Source organism: Calonectris borealis, chromosome 1 (assembly GCF_964195595.1).
Source record: "Calonectris borealis chromosome 1, bCalBor7.hap1.2, whole genome shotgun sequence".
NCBI classification, from domain to species: Eukaryota; Metazoa; Chordata; class Aves; order Procellariiformes; family Procellariidae; genus Calonectris; species Calonectris borealis.
Genome location: NC_134312.1, coordinates 81,784,844 through 81,807,728, shown reverse-complemented (window position 1 = coordinate 81,807,728; position 22,885 = coordinate 81,784,844). Strand labels below are relative to the sequence as shown.

Below are 22,885 nucleotides of genomic sequence, written 5' to 3'. Positions count from 1 at the left end.
ACCACACTAAAAAATGTCCATAAGTCCCCCATTGAATCACAAGCTCACCATAAGAGATATCATTCTCAGTTTATTTACATTCCTAAGCATGGACATTTATTTTCCTGTATTTCATTCAGAACTCTTTTATAACTAAGGCCCCAAATCTACAATCAATAGAGTGTAGGCACAGAAATTCCCCTCCATGCTGCAGTGAGCAAGACTAGAAAGACCTACGACCTGATCCAAAGTCCAATAATGTCAGTAGGGAGTTTTTCTACTTCCTTCAATGGGTTTAGAAAGGACATCTGAGGTCAGCAAGCTGCACGCCTTATTCTGTCAGAAATTCCACTGAAGCAGTGCAGTATCAGTCTCCACATAATTACATACATCTTCTTCCTGAAACTGAGGCCAGTTACATTAATCGTACTTTCATGAGAAAATGACTTTTGGAATCAACCTAGCTTTGTAAAACAGAAATAAAATACATAGTATACATCGGTTATGGTAATGTTTTGCCCTACTCTAAAAAGATGCACTGTTTAGTTTTTAAACTTTTCTATTACTAGAGCTGGAGTTGTTTATAAACGACTGAAGAAATGCCTGCCAACACTCTTATGTTTCAGTCCTGATTCTTCTGTTATACATCAAAAGTAGTAAGAAATAATAAGCTCCTCAGGCGCACCTGAGGCAATACACTTGGGCATATACTTTGGAAATAGAGATGAATTTGTATCTATATTCAATTAAATGTTTTTCTCCGTTTTTTAAAATACCAAAAGTACTGATAAATTACATCAACACACGATGTCAAATTTAAAACAGACATAACAGGGAAATGCTTTCATCATTGCTGCAGTTATCTAGAACTTCAATCATGGGCTACTAGAAAATATAATGAAAGAAAAATCATAAATAAAAACAATTTTTTCCAGGGATTTTTTCCCTCCCATATTTGCAATCTGATAATAGTAGTTAAATAAATAAATAAATAAAAGAACATAATCCACAAATACTTCTATCAAGCATAGCTTCAGATCAATCTTGAATCAATGATACAATCCCAAATGATTAGAATATATTCATCATTTGCTAGGTTGAGATTTGCAGCTTCAGAAATCACATTCTATCAGCAGTACTGAGAATGTTAGTCTCTCTGTTTTCCTCTGTAGTGGTTGGCTCTTCCTTTAATAAAACGCTTAACTGTTTCTGTGCACATGAGAGGAAAAGTTCCAAACTATACAGATTTCTCTGTCGGACAACTTGATCAAGCTGTTGAAATAAAAAAGAAAGATAGATCAACTTCAAGAAAACCTGGAAATAAATGCCAGGGTTTGTCAGCAAAAATTCAACCATATTCAAAAACAAAAATTCAACAACCAAATGCGACAAGAACCTAAGTAGCTTCTATGCGTGCAATTTAGTAACAACTTTTTAATGAAGTATTCGAGTTTCTTCAAAATAAAATGTACATAAGGCTAAAAGTAACTTTCCAACAGCTGTCAAATTCTACAGAAGAAATTTGAAAAGCTAAACAGCCACACTAGATAAATCCTCACAGCATCTTTTAAAATTGCAGCTATTGCTTTTATAAAAGATACTGCTTCTGCTTTAAAACGAACACTATATACAACTGCATATTCAAAAATCCAAAGTCTACTGTTAATTTAAATGGAAGCACATTTAAATAGTTCCCAGAGGAAAAGTGGTAATATTTTCTGCTTACTTTGTTTATTCCAACGTTTTATTGGAGTCCCCTACTGTCAAACAATGTGAACTATATACTTACTTGCAGTAAAGACAATGGCCCTTTCTTCCCCACCAAAAAAGATAAGAACACAATAACAAGACTGGGTAGGTTATGTCAGATAAATGGCATAAAAATAGAGTTTACCAAAAGGTATTTGAATTTTCTTAATATCATAATATTAATAAATAATATGTGCTGCAGAATTCCTTTCATTTGAATTTTAAAGTTCAAATGCCAAGCAAATAATATTACAATTGAGAGATGTTTTCAACTTGACTATCCTTTAATCAGCCACAAATTCAACTAAATACATATATAACAATGACATAGGGTGAGACGGAAAGGTAGTGGTACAAGGCTAATAGGACATAAAAGTTATGCCACTCAAGAGAAAGGAAGTAATGGAATTTGGAAGAAATCCAGCTCTGCACTTCTGCCAAACTGTTGTGCGTAAGTCCATAAGCAATGTCTCGAACTCTGTAACACCAGCAAAATGCTAATGTGAGGCCACGCGGCCCTAGCAGATCACAGAAACTTGTCTAGTAGACTGGTGGCCGTATTTTTTCAAAAAATATACTGTGCCTCATGTATCTAGCACTCACAGCTTTAATTATAGCTTTCAACTAAAACTCTGATCCTATGGTATCTCTCTGCACACATATGCTCATCATTCAGCAGTCAGTCAGCTGCTTTAACAATCACTTGAATGGACATTTTGTTTTATAACAGATAGACTTTTTTTAAAATATTAATACAGAATACAAGGCAAAGTTAGTGATACCTTCCCACTTCACTTTGAAAATGCACTCAGGGTAGAGTTGCAGCGCTGTGATTGAATACACAAAGGGAAACATTTTTATGACCCTGTGCTTTGCTGCTCTTTAAGTTCCTCTAACATACAAAACCAGGCTCTGGTAGTTTGAATATTTTGGCATTTTGTTTCAACAGAGATGAATGTGTCAAATCTAGTCACAAGCAGAATACACACATATTTTCTAGAAGCCACACAGTCATAAAACTCTCATTCAGTAATATATCTGCTTGTACTTCTACTTCTGCAAATTTCCAGCTGTCGTGCAAATTTTTGCATCTCTTAGCAAAAGCAGACATTAGTGTTCCATACATAGCCTGATGTGAACCTAGCCCACTGATTTACAACAGATTTTAAAGCAGATCTAGTTCAAATAAATTTCAGAAAAGTCTGCTCTTGATATATTTAACAGCTGCTACTGACAAGAAAATGAAAGACTTGGAAACAGCAAACTAAGCTTTAAAGGAGCTGTATCTAGAAAAGACAGTCCGGAACAAACGAACAACATAAACACACTGTTGTGATGGTGCATTTCTTCTGATTTGAAAGGTATCTTGCCTCCTTCCTCTCCTCTGGTCCAAAATATAAAGAACATTTTGCATAGGGAAGCTTGCAGATGTTTTTGTGCTTGTGACCCTTATTTCTCTGGGGAATGGGCAGATATAGTGCAATCCACATAAAATCATCTGTAACATCTTAGGAAAGAACATGAGAAACCTCTTTTTCTAAACATATTATGTCATCAAATTCTGTTGCTTCTGGTAGATATATCAGTTGGAGGAGCTTAGCATGAAACCGATTTTCAATGGTTTCCTTTCATTGCATATCATATTATCTATACTCCTAGATAGTTCTTTATTGAGCTTTGACCTAGAGCTTTGGCTAAACTCTCCATTTTCTTTTCTTGCAGCCTTTCCTTGCAGATTCTGCTTTAAAAAGATCAAAGTAGCTCACCAGATGTGTGTTCTGATATGCTGCTGTTAAATTCCTTTACCAAGGCAGCAATCTCAAATTGTATAAGGTTAAATCTATTTCACCAAGTATTAATGAAAATGTTTAATGCGTGCAGCGACTGGCTGCAATACGAACAAAACAGAATTTCTTCAGGCTTGAGAAAGATTTTAAAAGTCTCAAATGAATTAAGTACACATTTGAGGACTCTTTGTTGAACTCAAGTGGTTAGATGGTAGTCTCCCTTTGTGCATAAGAAAAGTTTATTGCTTGTTAAAAGTTTATGTAAATTCAATAACAAAAATTCAGAATTCAGTTGCCCCTTGTCTGCTCAGTTTATGTGTAAGTTTTGCCTTGAGCAGTACATTTTAAAATTCTTCCATGCTACAGTAAATGACAAAACACTCTGAAAAGACTTGGGATCTTCACATAAGACAAAATGAGAAGCAGCAAAATGATGCTGGCTTTGAAAATGGTACATTTGAATGGATTCAGAAGGAGAACATTCCCATTAACGGAGAAATTGACTGGGAAATAGAACCAAATCCAATGAAGCTTTGTTATATAATATATTGTTTAACGAAGTGTTAGCAACGGAAACTTTTTTTGAAAATGTGCCTCAACATTGCTGTGCTTCTGCTTGCGTAATATACCATGAGATGTGAAAATATGTAAGTAAGGCATTCTAAATCTTGCTTTTCTAAATAGTCTTCCCTCTATATTTTTAGGTCCTGTTCACTTCATGGAATGATCTCATTATTTAAACAAACATAAATGGACATCTGGCAAATTCAAACCGAATGTGACTCATATGCAAATGTAATCAGTATGAATAACGTCTTAGGGATGGAGCATTCGCACAACCAAACCAACCCAACTATTCTAATTCTATAGATACTGAAAAATGCACCATGTTGGTCCAGGCCTATCACATGAGAAGGCAATTTTCTACATCACACCATCACTGTTATTACTAATGAATGTTTCTCTTCCGCCATGCGAAATCCATCCAGTTCAAAGTTCCCAATTCTGTACATTGTATCCTATTGGCACAGCTTTAATTAAGTTTTAATGTTCCTGAACTTCATTATTTTAAGTTACTCAACAGTATCTTTTTAATTCTGTACAGATTTTTTTTTTTTTTTTTTTTTTTTTAAGAATCAGAGATTGCCTCTCTATGTACTCGTATAGAACCTACTGAGGAACTGGCTATGAAAGATCTGGAAAAGCAGTTCCTGAACTCCATAGGGTCTATACCACTCCTGAAATTCCCACAATCATTGAGACACATTCATTTGCTAAAAATGAGCTGATTCTTGCAGGACGTTTTAACACATTCACTGCTGTTTTTTCCCTCTGTTTAAACCTTCAGTCCACTTTTGAGGTCTAAGTATGATTCCACCATCCTTCTGGCCAAAGATGACTGGGTGAGACTCACTGTGGGGTCCCGTCTCAGTCATATCCCTAGACTACCCAGAATGACGTGCCTTTGAGCCACGCAAGGCACGCTCTGAAGGGAGGCATAGGCCTCAGCAGAACTCTTATCACTGGATGCAAGAATTTGACTTGGGAAATAAAAAGAAAGGCTCACACATAACTGTGCAGAATACTGCCACCAGGTGACTGCTTTCACCCCAGGCTGCTCTATTTTACTTTAAGTCAATCCATCTTCCCCTGTATCACTTCATAAATCCATAGCTCAAACCAAAGTTAATAATTATTCTTAGCTCTACATTTTCTTAGCTTTTATCATACAGCTCAAATTTTCTGTAAAATGGAATGGAAGTCTACATGGTCGATGCCTAAAGTAGAAAATAGTTTCTTACACAAATAACTGAGCACGCACATCCTCCATATTTTCCCCTTGTAATATCTACCTGCAAATAGATATATTTTCATGGCATATGTGCCATTCTATTGAATATTCTCCAACCTGTTAAATATTTCAAATTGCTAGAAGAGAAACCCAGTCAGAACTCTATAAATAACTACTATATGTCAGAGTTATACTATCCATTACTAGTAACTAATAAAATATCTTATAGAAAATATAATTTTAGGTTTAGCACCGAAGATTTAAGGATTAAATTCTGATCTCACCATAGTAAAGATATGTTTCATTATTAATCTCACTGTGGCCTGAAGTTCACTCAGAAAAGTAAGAAAGCAAAATTAATGTTACATATGGCTCTTCAATTTTCCCTTTTGTATAAACATTAAGATGTTTAAAAGTATATTTTTCAAAACTGTTTCTCAGACAATACCATTTTTCAATACCAATTATATTTGTAGCTGTAGAAAATGGTAGCTACATTTACACAAATATATATTGAACAGTTTACCTGTACTTCAAATGATCATGTGATGATTAATGTATTAAAATGCAGTTCAGCTCACTATTCTGGCTCTGTAATACTAACATGAGTAAAAGTTGCAATCTTTTTTTATCATGAGATTCAACAAATACAATGACCAGAGATTAAAAAAGAGCAAAGATGTTGAGTAAAAAGTTTTTAATTTCACTTTTATTACTGGCATTTTTCATAGTTGATCACACATATGTACACTGTAAAATAAACAAAAAATAATCATGCCATTATAATTTAATGAAGCAGAGCAGCTTCCCTTAAAGATTGTAAAATCAGGAATCAGCTTTTGAGTCCTGCTGATTTCTTATGGAAATCATGCAAAGTAGTACATCAAGAAAACATTCCAGCACAGTGATATATATGTTTATATTTGTCCATAAAGGGGGGGGGGTCAGTTGGGGAAGACTTCAAATCCTGAAAACTGTCCTTGTCACTCAAAGAAAATCATGTTCATGCAAAGACAGGAAATTTCAAATGCAAAATGAATGTTTTGGGGAATTGAAAAAAAAGAGATTGATGTGTAAGAGAATGTGTTCTGAAGATCGAGTTTGGCAGGTCTAGATTAGTGAGGCTGATATAAAGGCTCTCCATTTATTTAGTGTTTACAAGTAGCTGCTTGTTAGCTGTTGAATAGGATTCATAGTCAAGGTAATGCTTTGAAGTTCAATATTGATTAGCCACGAGTAATTATTTATAGACATCATCATAATAGTATGAGCAATCCTACATATTTCCTGTCCTCTTTCTAAGTAATGTTCAGTAGAAAGGGGACATTTTAACATTGTAGGTAAAAGCAATTGAGATTTTGTTGTAATATTTGTCAAAGTTTATCTTCTTTTATTTAGTCTTCATTTCTTTACATATTTTCATTAATGATAAATATACCAAAGCTTTGTCTATTCGCTGTTTGTAAACTAACTATAACTAATTTCTACTTCTTATTTTTCTATATGGTTTTGTATTATATGAATTTACTAACTAAAGAACTTTTTTTAAAACAACAGTAAATACAAATTAAAGAATAATGATAAATGTACTTCAGATTATGATTTTTTAAGAATTTCATTAAAATGTCCTCATTTTTGCAGAAAACTAATATAAGCCTAAACTAACAATAAAGTGAACTTACATTCTTCCATGAAAAGACTCTGGAGTAATTTTTCATTTTATTCTATAGTTCTAACTTAGCATTGTTTGATCAACACTTAGATGGATGTGTCCATGGAGAACAGAATACTAGTCAAAAGCGTTGATGACGAATGACTGCTTTTCTAAATATTTATGTACTTAATAATTAAGGACTAGAGGAAAAAATTCAAGTCCCTTTGAAATCAGTGGAATCAGGAATATCCTTTAGTTAAGTATAAGGAAGAACTTATTATGACTCTTGATTTGTTCATGCATGTAAATAATTTACTAAAAAATTCTGTCAGTGGCACTCTTTCCTCTGTGCAGGGACTCATTCCACATAGCCAATATGATGTTAAAAATACACTGGATTGCTCATGGAGCAGTTAATCCAGATGTAATGCAACTGCTTGCTTAGAGACAACCATTGATGTTGTAATTGCATTCACATTTAGGTATTTCTGTTTGGCCTAATTATATGTACATATATATAATACTGATATAAAATATCAGTCTGCATTATAAAATACAGTTATGGTCTTTCCGAACAATGGTCTGAACTTCAGTGCTAAGTGGATAAATGACTGCATTTTAAATCTGTAGCCACTTTCTAAACATTTTTAGAGAAAAATTATTTCTGAAAAATTATGGGTTTTCTTGTATGATTAAAACCTTAGCTTTTGCAGACTCCTCCTGCCCCCATTCATGGTGCGCAATAATCCGTTGAAATGGACTATTGCAACTTAGCGTTAAGATTCTTTGCATATAGTGGACTGGATATTGGCTAACAAACCCAGTGTTCAGCAGAACATTACAGTGTAATTACAGACTCAGAAATGTCTTCTCATATTTTGATTGGTAGATGTCCCTCTTTCAGGAAAAGTCAAAGATGAGGGGTTTGTTTGGTACAATTTTTATAATGTATAGGTTTTGTTGTTTTTTTTTCCCCACAACTAACCCACACTAGTGAATGAGCCTGACACGATTCTGAAAAATTCCATAGTCGCAGAAGTTCGGCTATGTGATTATATTTTCTAGTAAAACTAAGGGCTCAGAAAGCTTTCCCAGTGCACTAACATGAACTTCTCCCAACAGATTCAACAGAAGGCTTAAAAAAATTCCCTAGCACATTAAATAGACCATATAAAAAAATTATTGCCTTGAGGAACCTGCAAATCTGAGAGTTGGATGAGGAAACAATGAACTACTTCCTCTCATTTCTATAATGGATGAGAAGGAAAACAGATCCATATGGTACATATGTGCAGCAGAGCTTATTTTAGAGTTAGTCCCAGAACAGGACATTTTTGTCTGTCCACCTGTGAATTTCTACTATTGATAACACTTACTAAGTGTATAAAAACAAGGTTCTTCATGGCTATAATTTATACAGTATCTGCTACACATTAGAAAGCCATCAGTTTTCAAGACTGAACCTCTAGGAAAGAGTGATGTTTAATAAATTATATTGCCATGTGAAAATGTTTCTTTCTCCTTAAATAAATAATGCTGCAACTTCTAAAACTTAAGGATTTTATGCTCTGAACTTGATCAGTGAAACCATTAAAATAATCCCATATGTTGGACATATCTTTAAAACAGATTTGCCTAGTCTGTTGAAGGTGGTGGGAAAACACCCTGTCAACCCTCTCAGAATCTCCACTGTCTCCCAGCTGGACACAGGAATGTAAGAAAACAGTAACTTTCCTTCATCTAAATAAGAGAAGGAAATTTGCTTTCAGTCAAGGAAACTAGACTAAGTGCATAAAGGAACTAAAAATGGTTGCAGCACCTGCTCAGACTACTGCAGAAGGTGAAAAATGGGCATTATCTAAATGCACAAAAATAACAATGGAAATATTTATGTGTAGAAACACATGAACAACTCTGGGGTGACCTACCTACTTAACAGATTAGGAACATAGGATTCCTCGACCAAGTTGTTTATAGACTATTGCCATACATTAAATATATAGAGTTACCATGATTGCTACTATAATTGCTGCTTGGTCTAGCAATCAGATTCAACATACTTAAGACACACAGAAATATAAGCAAACAGTACTTAAGCATCTGAATATCTTATACAATTAAATGCACTTGCATAATCTTACAAGTTGAGGCCCTGAAGCTGCAAACTTTTGGATGCAGGCAAAAGTTTGACCACAGTAGGGCCTTTCCCACTATTAAAGTCACCCATGTATATTATGCGGACAGAAATATCATAAAGGTTTCCAAAACAAAAGCTTTTGCAAAAACTTGTTGAACATGTAGAAAACATGTGTCTTCCTTATGGCTTAATATCAGATGCATGGAAAATGCTGATCAAATATAAGAAGGAAGTCAGATTTTTTTTAATACTGACCTTTCCCTTCCTCCTCACTGTTGAGAAGTGACATTCCACTATGCATCTATTGATATGCACAGCCCTTGACTGTTCTTTCCAAGATCACAGGATTTTATAATGTGGATGGGGGACTAAGGTCCCATTATCGAAGAGTGATTTTTGATTGGCTGACATCTGAAAAACTGCCCATTTCCATCTGAAAGCTACAAGGAATTGTGAAGTTGTTAAAATTCACTTCTATTTACAGGCATTGGAACAAAGTGCACTCTGCCATTTCTGGTTCCCTCTTATGAGGAAACCTCTACTAAAACACACACTATCTTTAGTGTCAATACGTCCTGCTTCTCATTCTAAATAAAAAAAAAAAAATACCTATATCACCATCTTGTGTCCTTCTCTTGTTTAATGACTGAAGAGTATTAAATAGACTACTTAAAAATTAGGAAAGCAAAGATCAATTCCATTACTGAAATAAATAACAAAACAATTAAATTTGGTACCTGTACATTAAATGAAAAATGCATATATTTGAATTATAAGAGTAGAACAGGGAATTATTTTGCAGACCGCTTCTAATGTTTTATAGACTACAGGCTGAGTAACACTGGCTTAGACTGGGCTGGTTTCAAATAAACCCAACTTCCCATGTGTTATGCCGCACAGGACCAATTCATATTTTCCTCTGGGCACGATATTTTCTACTGGTTGTGAGAATGAAAAAAAAAAGCAAGAAATTATTTGAGAGGGACACAAATCACAGAGATTCTGATCATCCCCTATTTATTCAAAATACTTTTATGTTATCCCTGTTGATACTCAGCATCTTAACTCTCATTATACTTCTGTGAATGCTATTATGATTGTTTTACAAATGGAGCCATGTGAGTGAATCTATGCTGTACATCTTCCTGAGCAAGATCTGATTCTACCCAGCATGGAACTCAGCAGTGTCCGCAAAATCTCTGAATGATAAATGGTTAGCATTTGGTTCTGGCAAGTGTCTGTATAGCTTCTGATATACACTAGATTACAGTCCCCATAAGGTAGGCCTAAAGTAGAAGACTAATCACAACGTAACTAAGGGCCAAATTCATCAGATCACCTCCTCCGATATGGAAGAAGGAACTAGAGATATATAACAGCACCTAAATAAAGGATTTGTAAGCGAGACAGACTGCTTTCTATCCAGGCTTGTCAGATCCTGAGTCCTCATAGAGGGTAGAAGTCCCTAATAGTTTTTTTATCTTGAACTGTTTTAAATACCCAAGTCAGCCTCATGCTGTTTTAATATGGCTACAAATGACTTGGCAGAGATTACACAGGGCTTCTGTGGAGCTTCATAACTGCAAATTACCATCTCTCCAGGAAAGTGCCTGAAAACTATCAGACTATGCTTCCTGAAAAGCCCTGAGTGCAGGGTTGGGTGCTAGATCTGGTACCAAAGACCTGCTTCATTTGTCAGTATGCATACATATTCCAAATTAATCCAGGGTAAGCATGTTTGGTTAAAAGCAACAGCAATTTTCCTACTTATATAAATAGCTATTGTTATCAAATCAAATAAAAAAATGTTATCTGATGGGCTCATGGTGAGTCATGCTCACAGAATCGCCTTGCAGTATTAAGATGATATCTACAGAACTGGATTAATTAAGCCTAACTGAAAAGCAAACAGCAAATAAAGGCATTAATAAGAACAGTATTTTTTATGTAATTTACACTATCAGGGCATAAGTATGTAAAATAGAAATAATCGTTGCATCTTAAGTGTTTGCAGTGGATACAAACAGAAAAATCTACCCTAATAATGTGCACAACTGGGCAACCATAGGGTAAATCCTTCCACAGTTGTATAACTGCTGTTCCATTGGAATGAGTGCTTTCTAAATAACTATATCTAATGTGATTCTTCATTAATAGGAGATTCACCAGGAGCACAATTTCCTTGCCTCTAAGAAGAAATATAACAGGTGGTTAACAACACACATCACAGAGAATCACAGTTTTAGACTGAGAGGTGAAAAATGTTATATACAAAGCTGAAACTACAGATGACATAAGGAGTCAGGCTGTAGTTATTCCACTTAGATGTCAAGGAGACTGCAGTTATAGCATGATTATCTGAAGGTTCCTGTGAAATTGTGATACCATATGCCACTAGCTATCTCTAAAGCAAAGTGTCCCCTAACAACACACTGGAGTTTGGTACCTACTGAAGTAGCATAAGAAAAATCCTACCTCTTAGTTTTGAGGAACACTTGATTTAACAGTCAGGTTTTCAGTTTTCATTTTAATGAAACTTCAATTATAAGATCTGACAGGATGAAACAGTATATACTTGAAGGCATAGGCAAAGATGATATCACACAAAATACAGATATCATTCTAAAATTACCATTGTAGATTAAAGCTGATGGATTCACATGAAGAAATTCAACAAGGAAAATCAGCCTGCAGTGAATCTGTGATAAATTCAGCATTAAATCAGTGGTAAGCATATATACGCATTAAAATAAGTAATTAAGCATTAAAATTCAGGGAACAGAAAATTAAATTTCTACTATTCATACGCATTTCTGAGACCATACTTACTACTGGACTTCTTCAGTAGTGAGAGGATTGCAGCTTTTACTAATGCTTTTTACTGACAGACACATTTTACTGGAAACCTCAGTTTGGAATTTGAAGCCAAACTACTACAGCAAAATTCAGGACAGCTGCTGGAGAAGCACTTCATAAAACTGCAGCTGCAACAATGTCATCAAAGACAAGACCTCCTTGTTTCAAAACATACACAGATTGAGTACCCATGGCTCTCAGCAGGTCATCACTTACAACACCACAAGCAGAAGATTCTAAAGGAGAAGGAAAAAGCCACCAGACAAACAATAATCTGCAGGCTTTATGCTCTACACAACTCCAAATTACTTCTGCAACTGCCAGCCACCAGAGACTTTTCAACAACATGAGTATAGTAAATTCCCCAAAGCAGCTTCCTTTGGTTACTAGACTAGCTATTCTGCTTCTTTTCCAGATGCAGATTTGTATTAAGGCTTTGGAGTGAAATAACAACGTCAAGGACATAAAACTGCAAATAGAATGGTAGCTTTTTACCTTGGCAATACTTTATTTTACATTACTAAAAAAAAAGACAAGAAACCATTGCTAAGCAGCGTGGGAAAAACATCCCTGACTAAATAATGAGTCAATAGTCTGCAGCCAAAGCAGAAAAATAGTATATATACATATTAACTATATATATATATCCCTTTAAGTCACTGAAGCATCTTGTTAAATTTCTAACACATGGGTAAAGACTGCTTAGTCTTTTTATTATCACACTGACATGAATACAAAAAGTAAATACGAAACCACATTGTGTTGCTTCATCTATCTAATCTTACTATTTCTGTAGGTAAGAAAATTTACTTCTTTACATGATTCTTTAGCTTCATAGACAACTTGATTATGTCTCAAATTCTGAACCCACTGGCTTTGCTGCAGGAATCCAATTGCAGGAAATAATCATCGGAAAGATCCATCAAAACACATATGGTAAGGCCAACTTTCCCATTTACTTTTTAAAATCAAAGTTCAGCAGAAGGGTAAAAAGAATAAAAGAAAAAGACATACCTGAAAAATAGAGCAAAGAAGCTGCAAGATTTGGGATAAAAATAGCTTGAAAATTTCTGCATATAACCAGTTCTGAAATGTTTCCAATAATTCCCCAGCTAAAAACTCAACAAAAAAAGTAAGCAGATAAAACTACTGAGGTTAAAGTATCTCCACATAAAAGGACTTGGGTGTAAAGGAGAAGCAGTACAAAAAAACCAAACAAACACTGAACTCTGAATATTCCTCAGCTGTAGCAAAACACATTTAGGGACTGAATAAACCATCCTTATGCACAAAGTTATCTACTCATTTTATTTGTGCAGTGAACAAAAGAAAAAATTAATTCTCTCTCAAAACTGTACAGCCAAGAGAATCTGTTACATAATAAGACTTGGTGATGGCCCTGCAATTACTCTAGGCTTATCCTATCTTGGTACATGGATGGAGAAATTCTACAGACCACAACTTTTTTTTTTTTTTTTCTTTTCTTTTTAAAGATGCATGTGAGTTCTGGATCCTCACAACACAAATCCAGAAACTAGAGACCACAAGAGTGTCCTTGCATGTCATGGAAACACAACAGAAAAAAGGGCCTTCTGTATTCTGTCCTTGTCTCTTTGGGGCTCAATTCTAACGTAATTACAATTGTATCACAGAAATCTAGGGATGGAAGAGACCTTGACCCACCTTCTGATCTTTATACTGAGAACTCACAATAATGTCAATCAGAGTGGAACAATTGCCTCTTCTCTCTGGCAATTTGACAGCCTCGCAGGTGCATGCCAAAATGCCTTTGCTGAGCACGTCCATCATTAACTTCCTAAGACTCTTTAGGATCCCCTTGGTGCCAACAGAATGGTACACCAGGGACTTATAGAAAGCCAAGAAGTTGGCCTATGACTAAGAAAATAAAATTGCAGATGATTTGCTTAGCTTTAATTAATCCAAGCTGATCATATTGAACTGATTAAATTTTGCATCTAGTACAAAGTAATGTGGATTACACTAATTTAAAAAAGAAAATTTATAACTGCTGCTGTGTCACCAAAATACCTAATTAATATACACAAAAATTCTGAATTAAGAAATGTCAGTGAAATACTAACCATTGGAATATGAATTTGGTGACAAGCATATAGATGACTTTGAAAGAAAAAGACAGCAAATGAATAGAAGTTTTATTTTAATAGGAATGACAAAATCTTCACGAAGTCCTTCTCCTCAAAGCATTCAGTTATTCAGTCTAATAGAATATTAAATGTCTAACCTCCAAAATTCAGCTGACCTGTCTAACTTTCTCACTAGGATGGTAAAAGAAGGGTATTCATGTTCATTCATACACAAGGTTCCATAGTTTTTTCTGGTGTTTTTATTAGCTTCTCTTAGTCAATCTAAAGCTCTCATGAAAATGCCTACAGACAAGAGTCACAAGTCGCATTAAAAAGGAATAATTCCACACTTCTAATTAAGAACTTTGAAATTTTTCTCTACTTAATCTCAAAACAGATTTTGAGAAAGTTGTACAGAATGCAAAATAACCAATCTCAAAACAAATGAACTGGTTATAATTCTCAGATTTCCAGAAATACAGTATAAAATACTTTCAATTGTAACACTGAAGGATGAATCAGGCGTAATACAGGAGACCCTCAGTTACAGAGGACAGGAGGTGTGTAAGGATGCATCACTTCCTCCTGTCACACACAGCCCTCCTAACGGACAACAGAAAGAAATATGGAAGTCTCTTCTGTTTCCGCATCAAATACTTGCAGAATAGAGAGACCCTGGATGACAGATATCGCATTTCCCTGGACCTCAAGTGTTGCTTAATCACCTAATGATGTGAAAAACACCACCACAATCCAGTGATGGATACATCTGGGTGACATTAGCACAGTGTACACGGCAAATCTTTATTAATGTGAACAGTCTAGAACACAGAGCAAGTTGAATGATCATGTGATTGCAGACCAAATCCGAAGTTGATATACCTCTTACAGTAATTATAATGATACACTTTGGATTAAAAACACAATACATCTAAATCACAAGAGTAGTTTTGAAATAGTGTAGTAACCAGTCATCTCACTGTTGAACGTTATAATTCACCCTGTTATTTTTTCCCCTTTTGGCTTTGATAGCACAATATTTTCTTAGCAATAACACCACTTGATTTCAGTTTCAACTGGAATCTCGCCTGACTAAAGAGTACAGGCATAATCTCGGTCTTTGTAGATTTACACAGTGAGGCACAAAAGGATATATGAAACAGTTTTAACTTAAGTAAAGGATTTCAAGCTCTGGCAATTTTACTCTAAAGTAATTGCAAAAAACATTCAATAGGTTATGTATGCAGTTTCAACTAAATTGCTTTCATCAGCATAAATGATTACTCAAGGAATTTGAAAATTATAATTTTGGTTATTTAACAATTTCCTCTGGATTTTAATGAATCTAAGTAAGTGGCAGATAATTGTATTTTTTCCCCTTTCCATTTTTAAAGACAGAGTACTATAACTTCCAGGAAATTAAAAATTCTCTTAAATGCATGATATTTCAGTATTGAAAAGTGGCAGAAAAATGCCATAAGGCCCTCTGAAGAAAAATGTCTAACAGGATCTATAGATTGAAATACTATATTCCTCCATCAGAAACTACCATTTCATTTTAATATTTAGAAACAATAATTTCAAAGCTTATAGAAATTTAAAAGTTCAAGAAAAAATGCTAAGCTCATTTCTGTATCACATGCAGTACACTGCTTCAGAGGAGAAAAAGGAGAGCCAGGTGGACCAACTCATCTTACACTACAAATTTACATAAAACCCTTATTTAATCCTTTGGATTTATACTGCTCTTTGAGTTGTGTAAAGGAGCAGTGTGAAAATGCTCCTAAAGCCTCAATGTAAATGTTTCTTTAATCCTATTAAAGCCACAAAACAGGCCCAGCTGAAGGAGCAGGAAACTGAGCTAAGGAACTCTCATTGACCCCATCACCGCTGTCTCTCTTGGCACTGACTTGTTGGTCACAAGTTCATCCTAGGCATGGCACAGATGTTCTGACATCAGGCTGATTCAGAACATCAATATGTGGACCTCTATAACACATATGTACATATCAGATGGTGGTGTGTTTTGTAGTAACATGAAGTTTTGCATCGGTAACTTAAAGCTGAATTATTAAAATAGTTGATACAGAAATAGAAGATAGGATTAAATGTTTTTAAATGCAAAACATTTAAAATGCAACACATTTAAAATGCAACATTTTTGTTGCATTACACAGAACTTTGTGTTCCCCAAACATGACATTGAATTCAGCCAAAAATGATACAGGTTTATTGCTTTTCTTTTAAAGTCAGAAAAAGGGGAAAAAGTTAAAAGAAAAATACTCAAGGTGACACCACACTTTAAAAACTGGGAAACTGGTCTGTTAAAATGTGTTGGTGGTAACATTTAGGGTTTGGATTTTCATTAATGTGGCCCCAGGGAAAATATAAACACTCTTTCTGAAATTAAATCTTGAGTTTGCCCACCGCAGTCTTGTTTTCAGCTCCGGCTGCTGGCACTTCAGCCTGCAATTGAGGCCTTGCATCAAATGCCAAGCCAAACATTCAGAAACAAGAATGGTAATGACACCCTATTTCGTTCTAAGTAATATTAAAATATAGCAAGTATTAAAAAAAAAAAACCACACTCATTTGAGATTAATAACTTAAAAGAAATTGATTTTCATAACCTCTCCCACTTGCACTTGCCTTCAAATAATAAACCTTCAGAAGAAAGCTGTGCTTGATGCTTGACATCAAGCACACTTGCAAAACAATAACACATACCAAAATTCCGACAATAACTGGCTAACACTGAAGGGTATAAGTTTTACCTACAGGAGTTCAAAAAGAAATTCTTGGTTTTGATGCATGATTTTGCAAGTGACTTAACACAAATGGATCAATAAATGAAAGTCACCAATGTGTAACACAAGTTTTTCAAGAAGGGTCCTTCCTATTCGCAGTGATAAGATACGCTAATATCATAACTCTGCTACTGAAACATTTGGGATCTCTTGCCCAAGAAGGGAATGATCAGCCCTGCCTATCCTACCCTCAGCTTCTGTAATATCACATGGCACATAGATACTATCCCCTATATGGGAAAAATTGCAGTTTGAATCTACATAGGAGGTATGGAGCGTCATATAACCACTGCTCTAATACACTTCTCCCAGATGGGAATCTGGGTTGCAAATGAATCTGACTCAAAGAGTAGAGTGTAAATGTGACTCAAAGCAGTGATTAAAGATAGCTTACCTGTCACTGGAGAAATGGAAAATTTGAAGAATGTGAAGTTACTGATTTACCAAGGAGACAGAGGAAAGGATGTGCCAGGAGTTCTAACAGGATGCATTAGGAAATGTTGACTGCTAATGCACAGTGGTCGCTTGAAGAATATGAGATTATGGTATACTGTAGACTTCTACCCAATATACCGAGTGAATTCCAAGCTTTTTTTGGTCTTTACTTTGAAAAGTAATCATTAAAATCAGCTCCACAATATGAATGACAAAGTGTGACCAAGTAGGTACCAATTCATGGCTTAGCCTACATCACTGTGTAGAAAGCCCCCACTTTTATTTGCAGACTTCCTGGGTTTTGGTCTGAAAGCATTGGATAAGCAGATGCTGTGTGCTTGTCATGCCTTTCCTGAAGTAAGTAATTGGAAAAAAGGCAGAGTGCTGGATCCTTAATACTGTTCTAAGCTATAGCTGAAAAGGGTTGGCAGAAAACACTTTTTAACCATGCAAGCACATCAGTACTCAATATGAACAACATCACCACTCTTCTTGGAACCATGAAGTCAACTATATATTTTAAAAAGCTGCAGATTATATGTGTGCAGTCTAGTTACTGAAGTTACTGTAGTAGTTTATAGTAACAGTTATTTTCGTTTCAATCCAAGATATCAGTGGTAGGTATTTCAGAAGCCTTTCAAAGTACATCATTTCACATTCACATGCAGTACATTTCTGAAAGGCAAGTAAAGGGTTTCTTCTTTTACTTCCTCTCATCATCATGCCAGCCAGTTGTATATACTTTATTAGAAATAATGAATAATTTTGCAAGTTTACTTAAGTGTAAAAAAAAAAAAAAGACTGGATGAGCACAGTTGAGAAGCTTAGGCAATATAAATAAAAGAATTAATTTATAATCTAAACATGATTATCTCCCCAAGAAGCTGAGCTCTTATAGTAATTATAATGGATTGTAAGCCGCATTAGGATTCAAGTTTCAAGAGGAGGTTTTGCCGAGTTGCATGGTTACTGCCAATAGATGTATCACAACAGTAGATACATCATGCATGTATAGAAGACAGACAGGAAAGCAAAGTGCAGCCAATGAGAGAAGGTCAAGGAATTCTCAGCTAAATAAAGCTGAGAGATGTTACCTATATAACAAATGTCTAGAGGGCAACGTATTTAATAATTTCAGGAAAGACAAAATACAGATAAGCAATAGCTGAACTCTATGTCAACTCTTAGTTGGCTAGAAAGCCAAAATGCCATAAAAATTGCTTTAATTGCAATGTGCCACAATTACGATAATAAGCTTGAAGACTGATGTATGGGTAAGATGAAAATGGTTCCAGCCTTGTGACATTTCCTCAGTGGCAGAAACACCAATTACATATATAGATTTTTATACAGCGATAATGTCACCTTCGAAAGTAGAAAATTAAAACTCATTAACAGAAATAGCGAGAAAAAAACCATAGACATTTATCTGTCTGATAACAAGGCCCATAAGTCATTGTTATTTTCTATTAAAGTGATGTTTGGAGGTGTTTTCTGGTAATAATATTGTTTTCAAATGACTTTTTACAATCACAGCCAGTTTCAGCTACCAGACAGACATCTTATTTCTCTTCTACTCTGCTGATTTCCCCCATTAATTTGATGTAATTCTTAATATAAAAAGGGTCATAAATTACAAGGTCCTTATGAAGACTATATGACCTATATGCTAACTAAGGCATTTTTGCCAATATTGTAAAAAACTAAAATATTATTTCAACCAGCACTAAAATAGTAAAGGGAGAACTTTTAGTCTGATTTGTTTAAGGAGAACTTAATTGACCATTTTCTGTGATAATTTTGATGGATGAATAACAGAGCAACTATGTAGACGTACACATATCTTCTCATATGGCCAGCCTTTAGAAGTGAATTACATGCAGTTCCTCAGACAATTTGAATAACCCAAAGGAATTTGCTGCCTCTCCTCAACAGGGTGGATAAATCTAATTAACGTGAGCATTTACCCTGAATTTCAAGCATTCTCTTGCAGTCTTTACCTTCAATAATTGAATGCAAGATATTAGTTCTTATCACAAAATCTTCTCTTAAAATATTAAAGAATGATGAACCTTGTAGACAGAGGTATCTTTCTCCATATTTTCCAAAACTATCTCTCTCTGAAAAAGTTTGAGATGTCTTGTCAAAAAATGTTGTCATCATCACCATCTCAAATTTTGTTTTTTTTTTTTAATGGATTAATGTTATTTCAAAAAACAGCTTAGCCCTTAGAAAATTCCCTAACAAACCGTGGCCTGCGCGAGTATTAGTAAAATGTGCTGATAAGGAAGACCAACTCTTCCCCAGGGAGTATGAACAGAGATAGGAAGTAAGCAAATCTGAAAATCTAATTTACAAATGAAGAATGAGTGGGCGTTTATACTTAGTGTCTCTAAAGATTATTTTGAGAGTGATTTTTATGTAAGGTATCATTTCTTTAGTATCAGGAGAAATACCAGCACTTCTTTTCAGATCTAAGTCTTTTCATTACTTTTTTCCATTTCTATTATTTTACTTCACTAATAAAAGTCAATTAACATTGGTTAATTCTTTGGTCCTGAATTTAAACAAAGCTAAAAATGCAAAATCAGAATTGAAAATACTTGTAATAATTTGTTTCATAGTAAAAAGGAACCCCAAAGATATGCAGATTACATAATAAAGGCACAAAAAATATTCACTGCTCTGCTTTGTTGGACAAGTTCACAATTGTTAATTAAAAGCCAGATACTCTGTGGGTTGGGGTTACTGTAAGTTACTTTTGCAACAGAAGTCAAAGGCATAAACCTAAAACAAGATTATGTTTGACAAAACCATGACAGTATCTGGGCATTCACGTTTGACTTTAGAGACTTTATATGTTCTATACTAACATATCTCAATGTTCCACCCTTAATAGAACACGCTTTTCTGAACTGATTGATGATTCAGTATACCAACGAACATCACCTTTAAAAAAAGGCCTGATTTTGTTTTGTTAACTGAACATTTAACAAAGTTAAATGAACTGGAAATCTTGGTCTGAATACTAAATACATGATAACTTTTCTGCATGGAATGTTTGTCCTCATCCATTTCTATGATTTTTATTGCTCTTAGTTAGCCTGTTTCCTTTATTGCTTTTGTAAAGAAATCCTCTTCCTTTTTATTCACTTTCCTTTCTGCACTGTTATACAATTTTATTTATTGGGGAAATTCTGTGTTAAGCAGTAAAAATAAGACCTGTAGTTCCAGACACAGTATTAATAGAATCACCTGCTTATAATAACCTTATTCAGATTTTAGAACAGTTACATGATGTTGACAGTACACATGGAGAATCATTAATAAAAACATGTAATTGATCCTTGGGTTTAGATTTTTCTTTTTATAGAATACTTTTTTTGTTTTGAAAATATTAGATACTTCTCAATACTACACTCCTCTAGAAGTCCAGGTTTTTAAAATTTCCTCTGATCTTCAAGTAATAAAAACAATTATCTGTGGGGCCAGCAAACAACAAGTATTGAACATAAACTACTTTTACACTCTCTTTTATAAGCATATGACTCAAATAATAGCCAGGTGATGGGAGCTGAGAACGCAGATAGCTTTGCAAAAAAATATATTTCTGATTTGAAAGAATACAATAAAGATATTCTCTGTGATCACTGCAAAGAAAATACTTCACATATTAGGAAAAAAATCTACATAGATAGCAAGGGTTATAGCATTGTAACATAGATCATCTTCCACAATATATATTGGTAAAGATGCTTTCGAGATAGATTTTATTTTATAGATCTACAAAATCAAAGGTAAAAAAGAAAGTCCATTCTAGAAATGCATTCATGATAAATCAAATCTGTATGACTGTACATACTTATGAAGTGTAACACATGGAAATTCAAAAAAACTGAAATGGGATTTTGTACCATAACCAAACCCAGAAAACAGTGTACCAGATAGAATACTACTCAAAAGGCCAAAACAAAGGTCTAGTTGTTTTCTTCAGACAAAATAAACGTACAAAATATACTCCACAAATCTAGCACATTATTAAAAATAACCCTGATACACAAGAATGGCCATGCAGGAAATTAGGGGTGTTAATCTGACTTACTCATAGATACTTCCTGCTCTCTTGGGTATAAGTTGATCACTATTTTTCTTCTCTTAAAAAGCTTTGTGACTACAATTCAACTGTGCACAGAGTGAAATGCACAATTCCCTCTCCAAATGTTAAATACTTGTTTCTTTCCAGAATAATCCCACTGAAACTGGGCAAATGTATGACTTGCACTTTAAGGTACAGCCCAAGATGAGCTGACCCTCTATAAATGTGTATTATTAGGGTAAACTCCAGTATTGTCCAAATATTCCAAGCCTTTTTCAGAAAAGAGCAAAAATATTTCCAGTTCTTCTAGTTACATGGTAAACAGCCAAGCTGACTGTCCTAGCACATACCAAGCCCCCATAGAGGTAACCTCCCACGCATGCCGCTGGCTGGACAAATCTGTACAGAAAACACCTGGTCAGGGAAGCAGGAAATGGGCCTGGAATTCTAGTTTCCAAAAGTAATTGTATTATTACCAAACTAAAGGAATAATTTCTCTATACAAAGCCAGAAGAGAAACTTGCCAGCTTTTTCTTCACTTTACAGTAAGACAGACATGGCTTCTACCAGCTTGCCAGTGATTCTTAAATATAAATAAAATACTGTTCTTGAAATAGGTCTTTAGTCTCCATAATATTGGAAAAAATGGTCTATGAAATACTAAATCCAAAAAATATCTCATTTGGATATTCGCAATTCTGAAGTGTGCACTTACATTTTGGTAAATATTAGTCAGAGAAACGCAATGTTTAGCTATGCTTTCTTCTAAAGGTTATAAGGCACAGCTGCACAAATCATATGGGAACACACAGTAGTACAGTGGATTTCATTACAATGGTTATATCTTTGCTCCCAGCTTCTGTCCCTTAAATCAGGATGGGAGTGCATTTGTGACAAGTGTCTGTGTCTTTCAGGGAAACACGGGCTGCATAAAAACAAGCTTGTTATTCAAACGATTACTCAAGTCCTAACACGTATGCTTTCCCTCATAGGCTAAAATATGCCCCTTAAAGTCAATGAGAGCTGTGTACAACGTAGCAGACAGAATGTGACTGCTTAATGTAATTAGTTTTGTTATCAGAAAACAAGCAGTAAATTTTCCTGAAGATGAACATCAGTGTAAATAGGAAAAATTAAAATTTGCTTGCTGGCTGGCTATGTGGGTAGTAGTTCAGGAACTACAAATATAAGAAATGCTTACTCTAAGTACTTATCTCATGAGTAAAACTTTGTCATTCAGAAAATTTCTTTAAATAACCTATTCAGCACAAGACTTATCTGGTAGAAAACCTCCTTTGTTGTGGCTTACTTTCTCCTAAGTACGCCAACTACAAGAATTCATTTTTTTCTCTGCACAGCTAATGGTCACAAAAATTAAAAAGTACATAAATAATAGGCACAATATTCAAGTACTGCATTTTTGTCTGCTATAAGCATGCAAACTATAACATTGAATGAGTATTTTTGAAGCACTCAATAGCAATGAAT

General features: G+C 34.7%; 1 protein-coding gene across 5 annotated transcripts in view; it reads right to left on the bottom strand.

The window, feature by feature from the left end:
- Window positions 1-57: 57 nt before the first annotated feature.
- CCDC91 (coiled-coil domain containing 91) overlaps window positions 58-22,885 on the bottom strand; it is a 171,461-nt gene continuing 148,633 nt past the window's right edge. For all 5 annotated transcript variants that reach the window (XM_075162664.1, XM_075162673.1, XM_075162682.1 and 2 more), the window contains one exon: window positions 58-1,251. In XM_075162664.1, coding sequence (XP_075018765.1) covers window positions 1,099-1,251 — 153 coding nt within the window. In that variant the 3' untranslated portion in view covers window positions 58-1,098. The remainder of the gene's footprint in view (window positions 1,252-22,885) is intronic.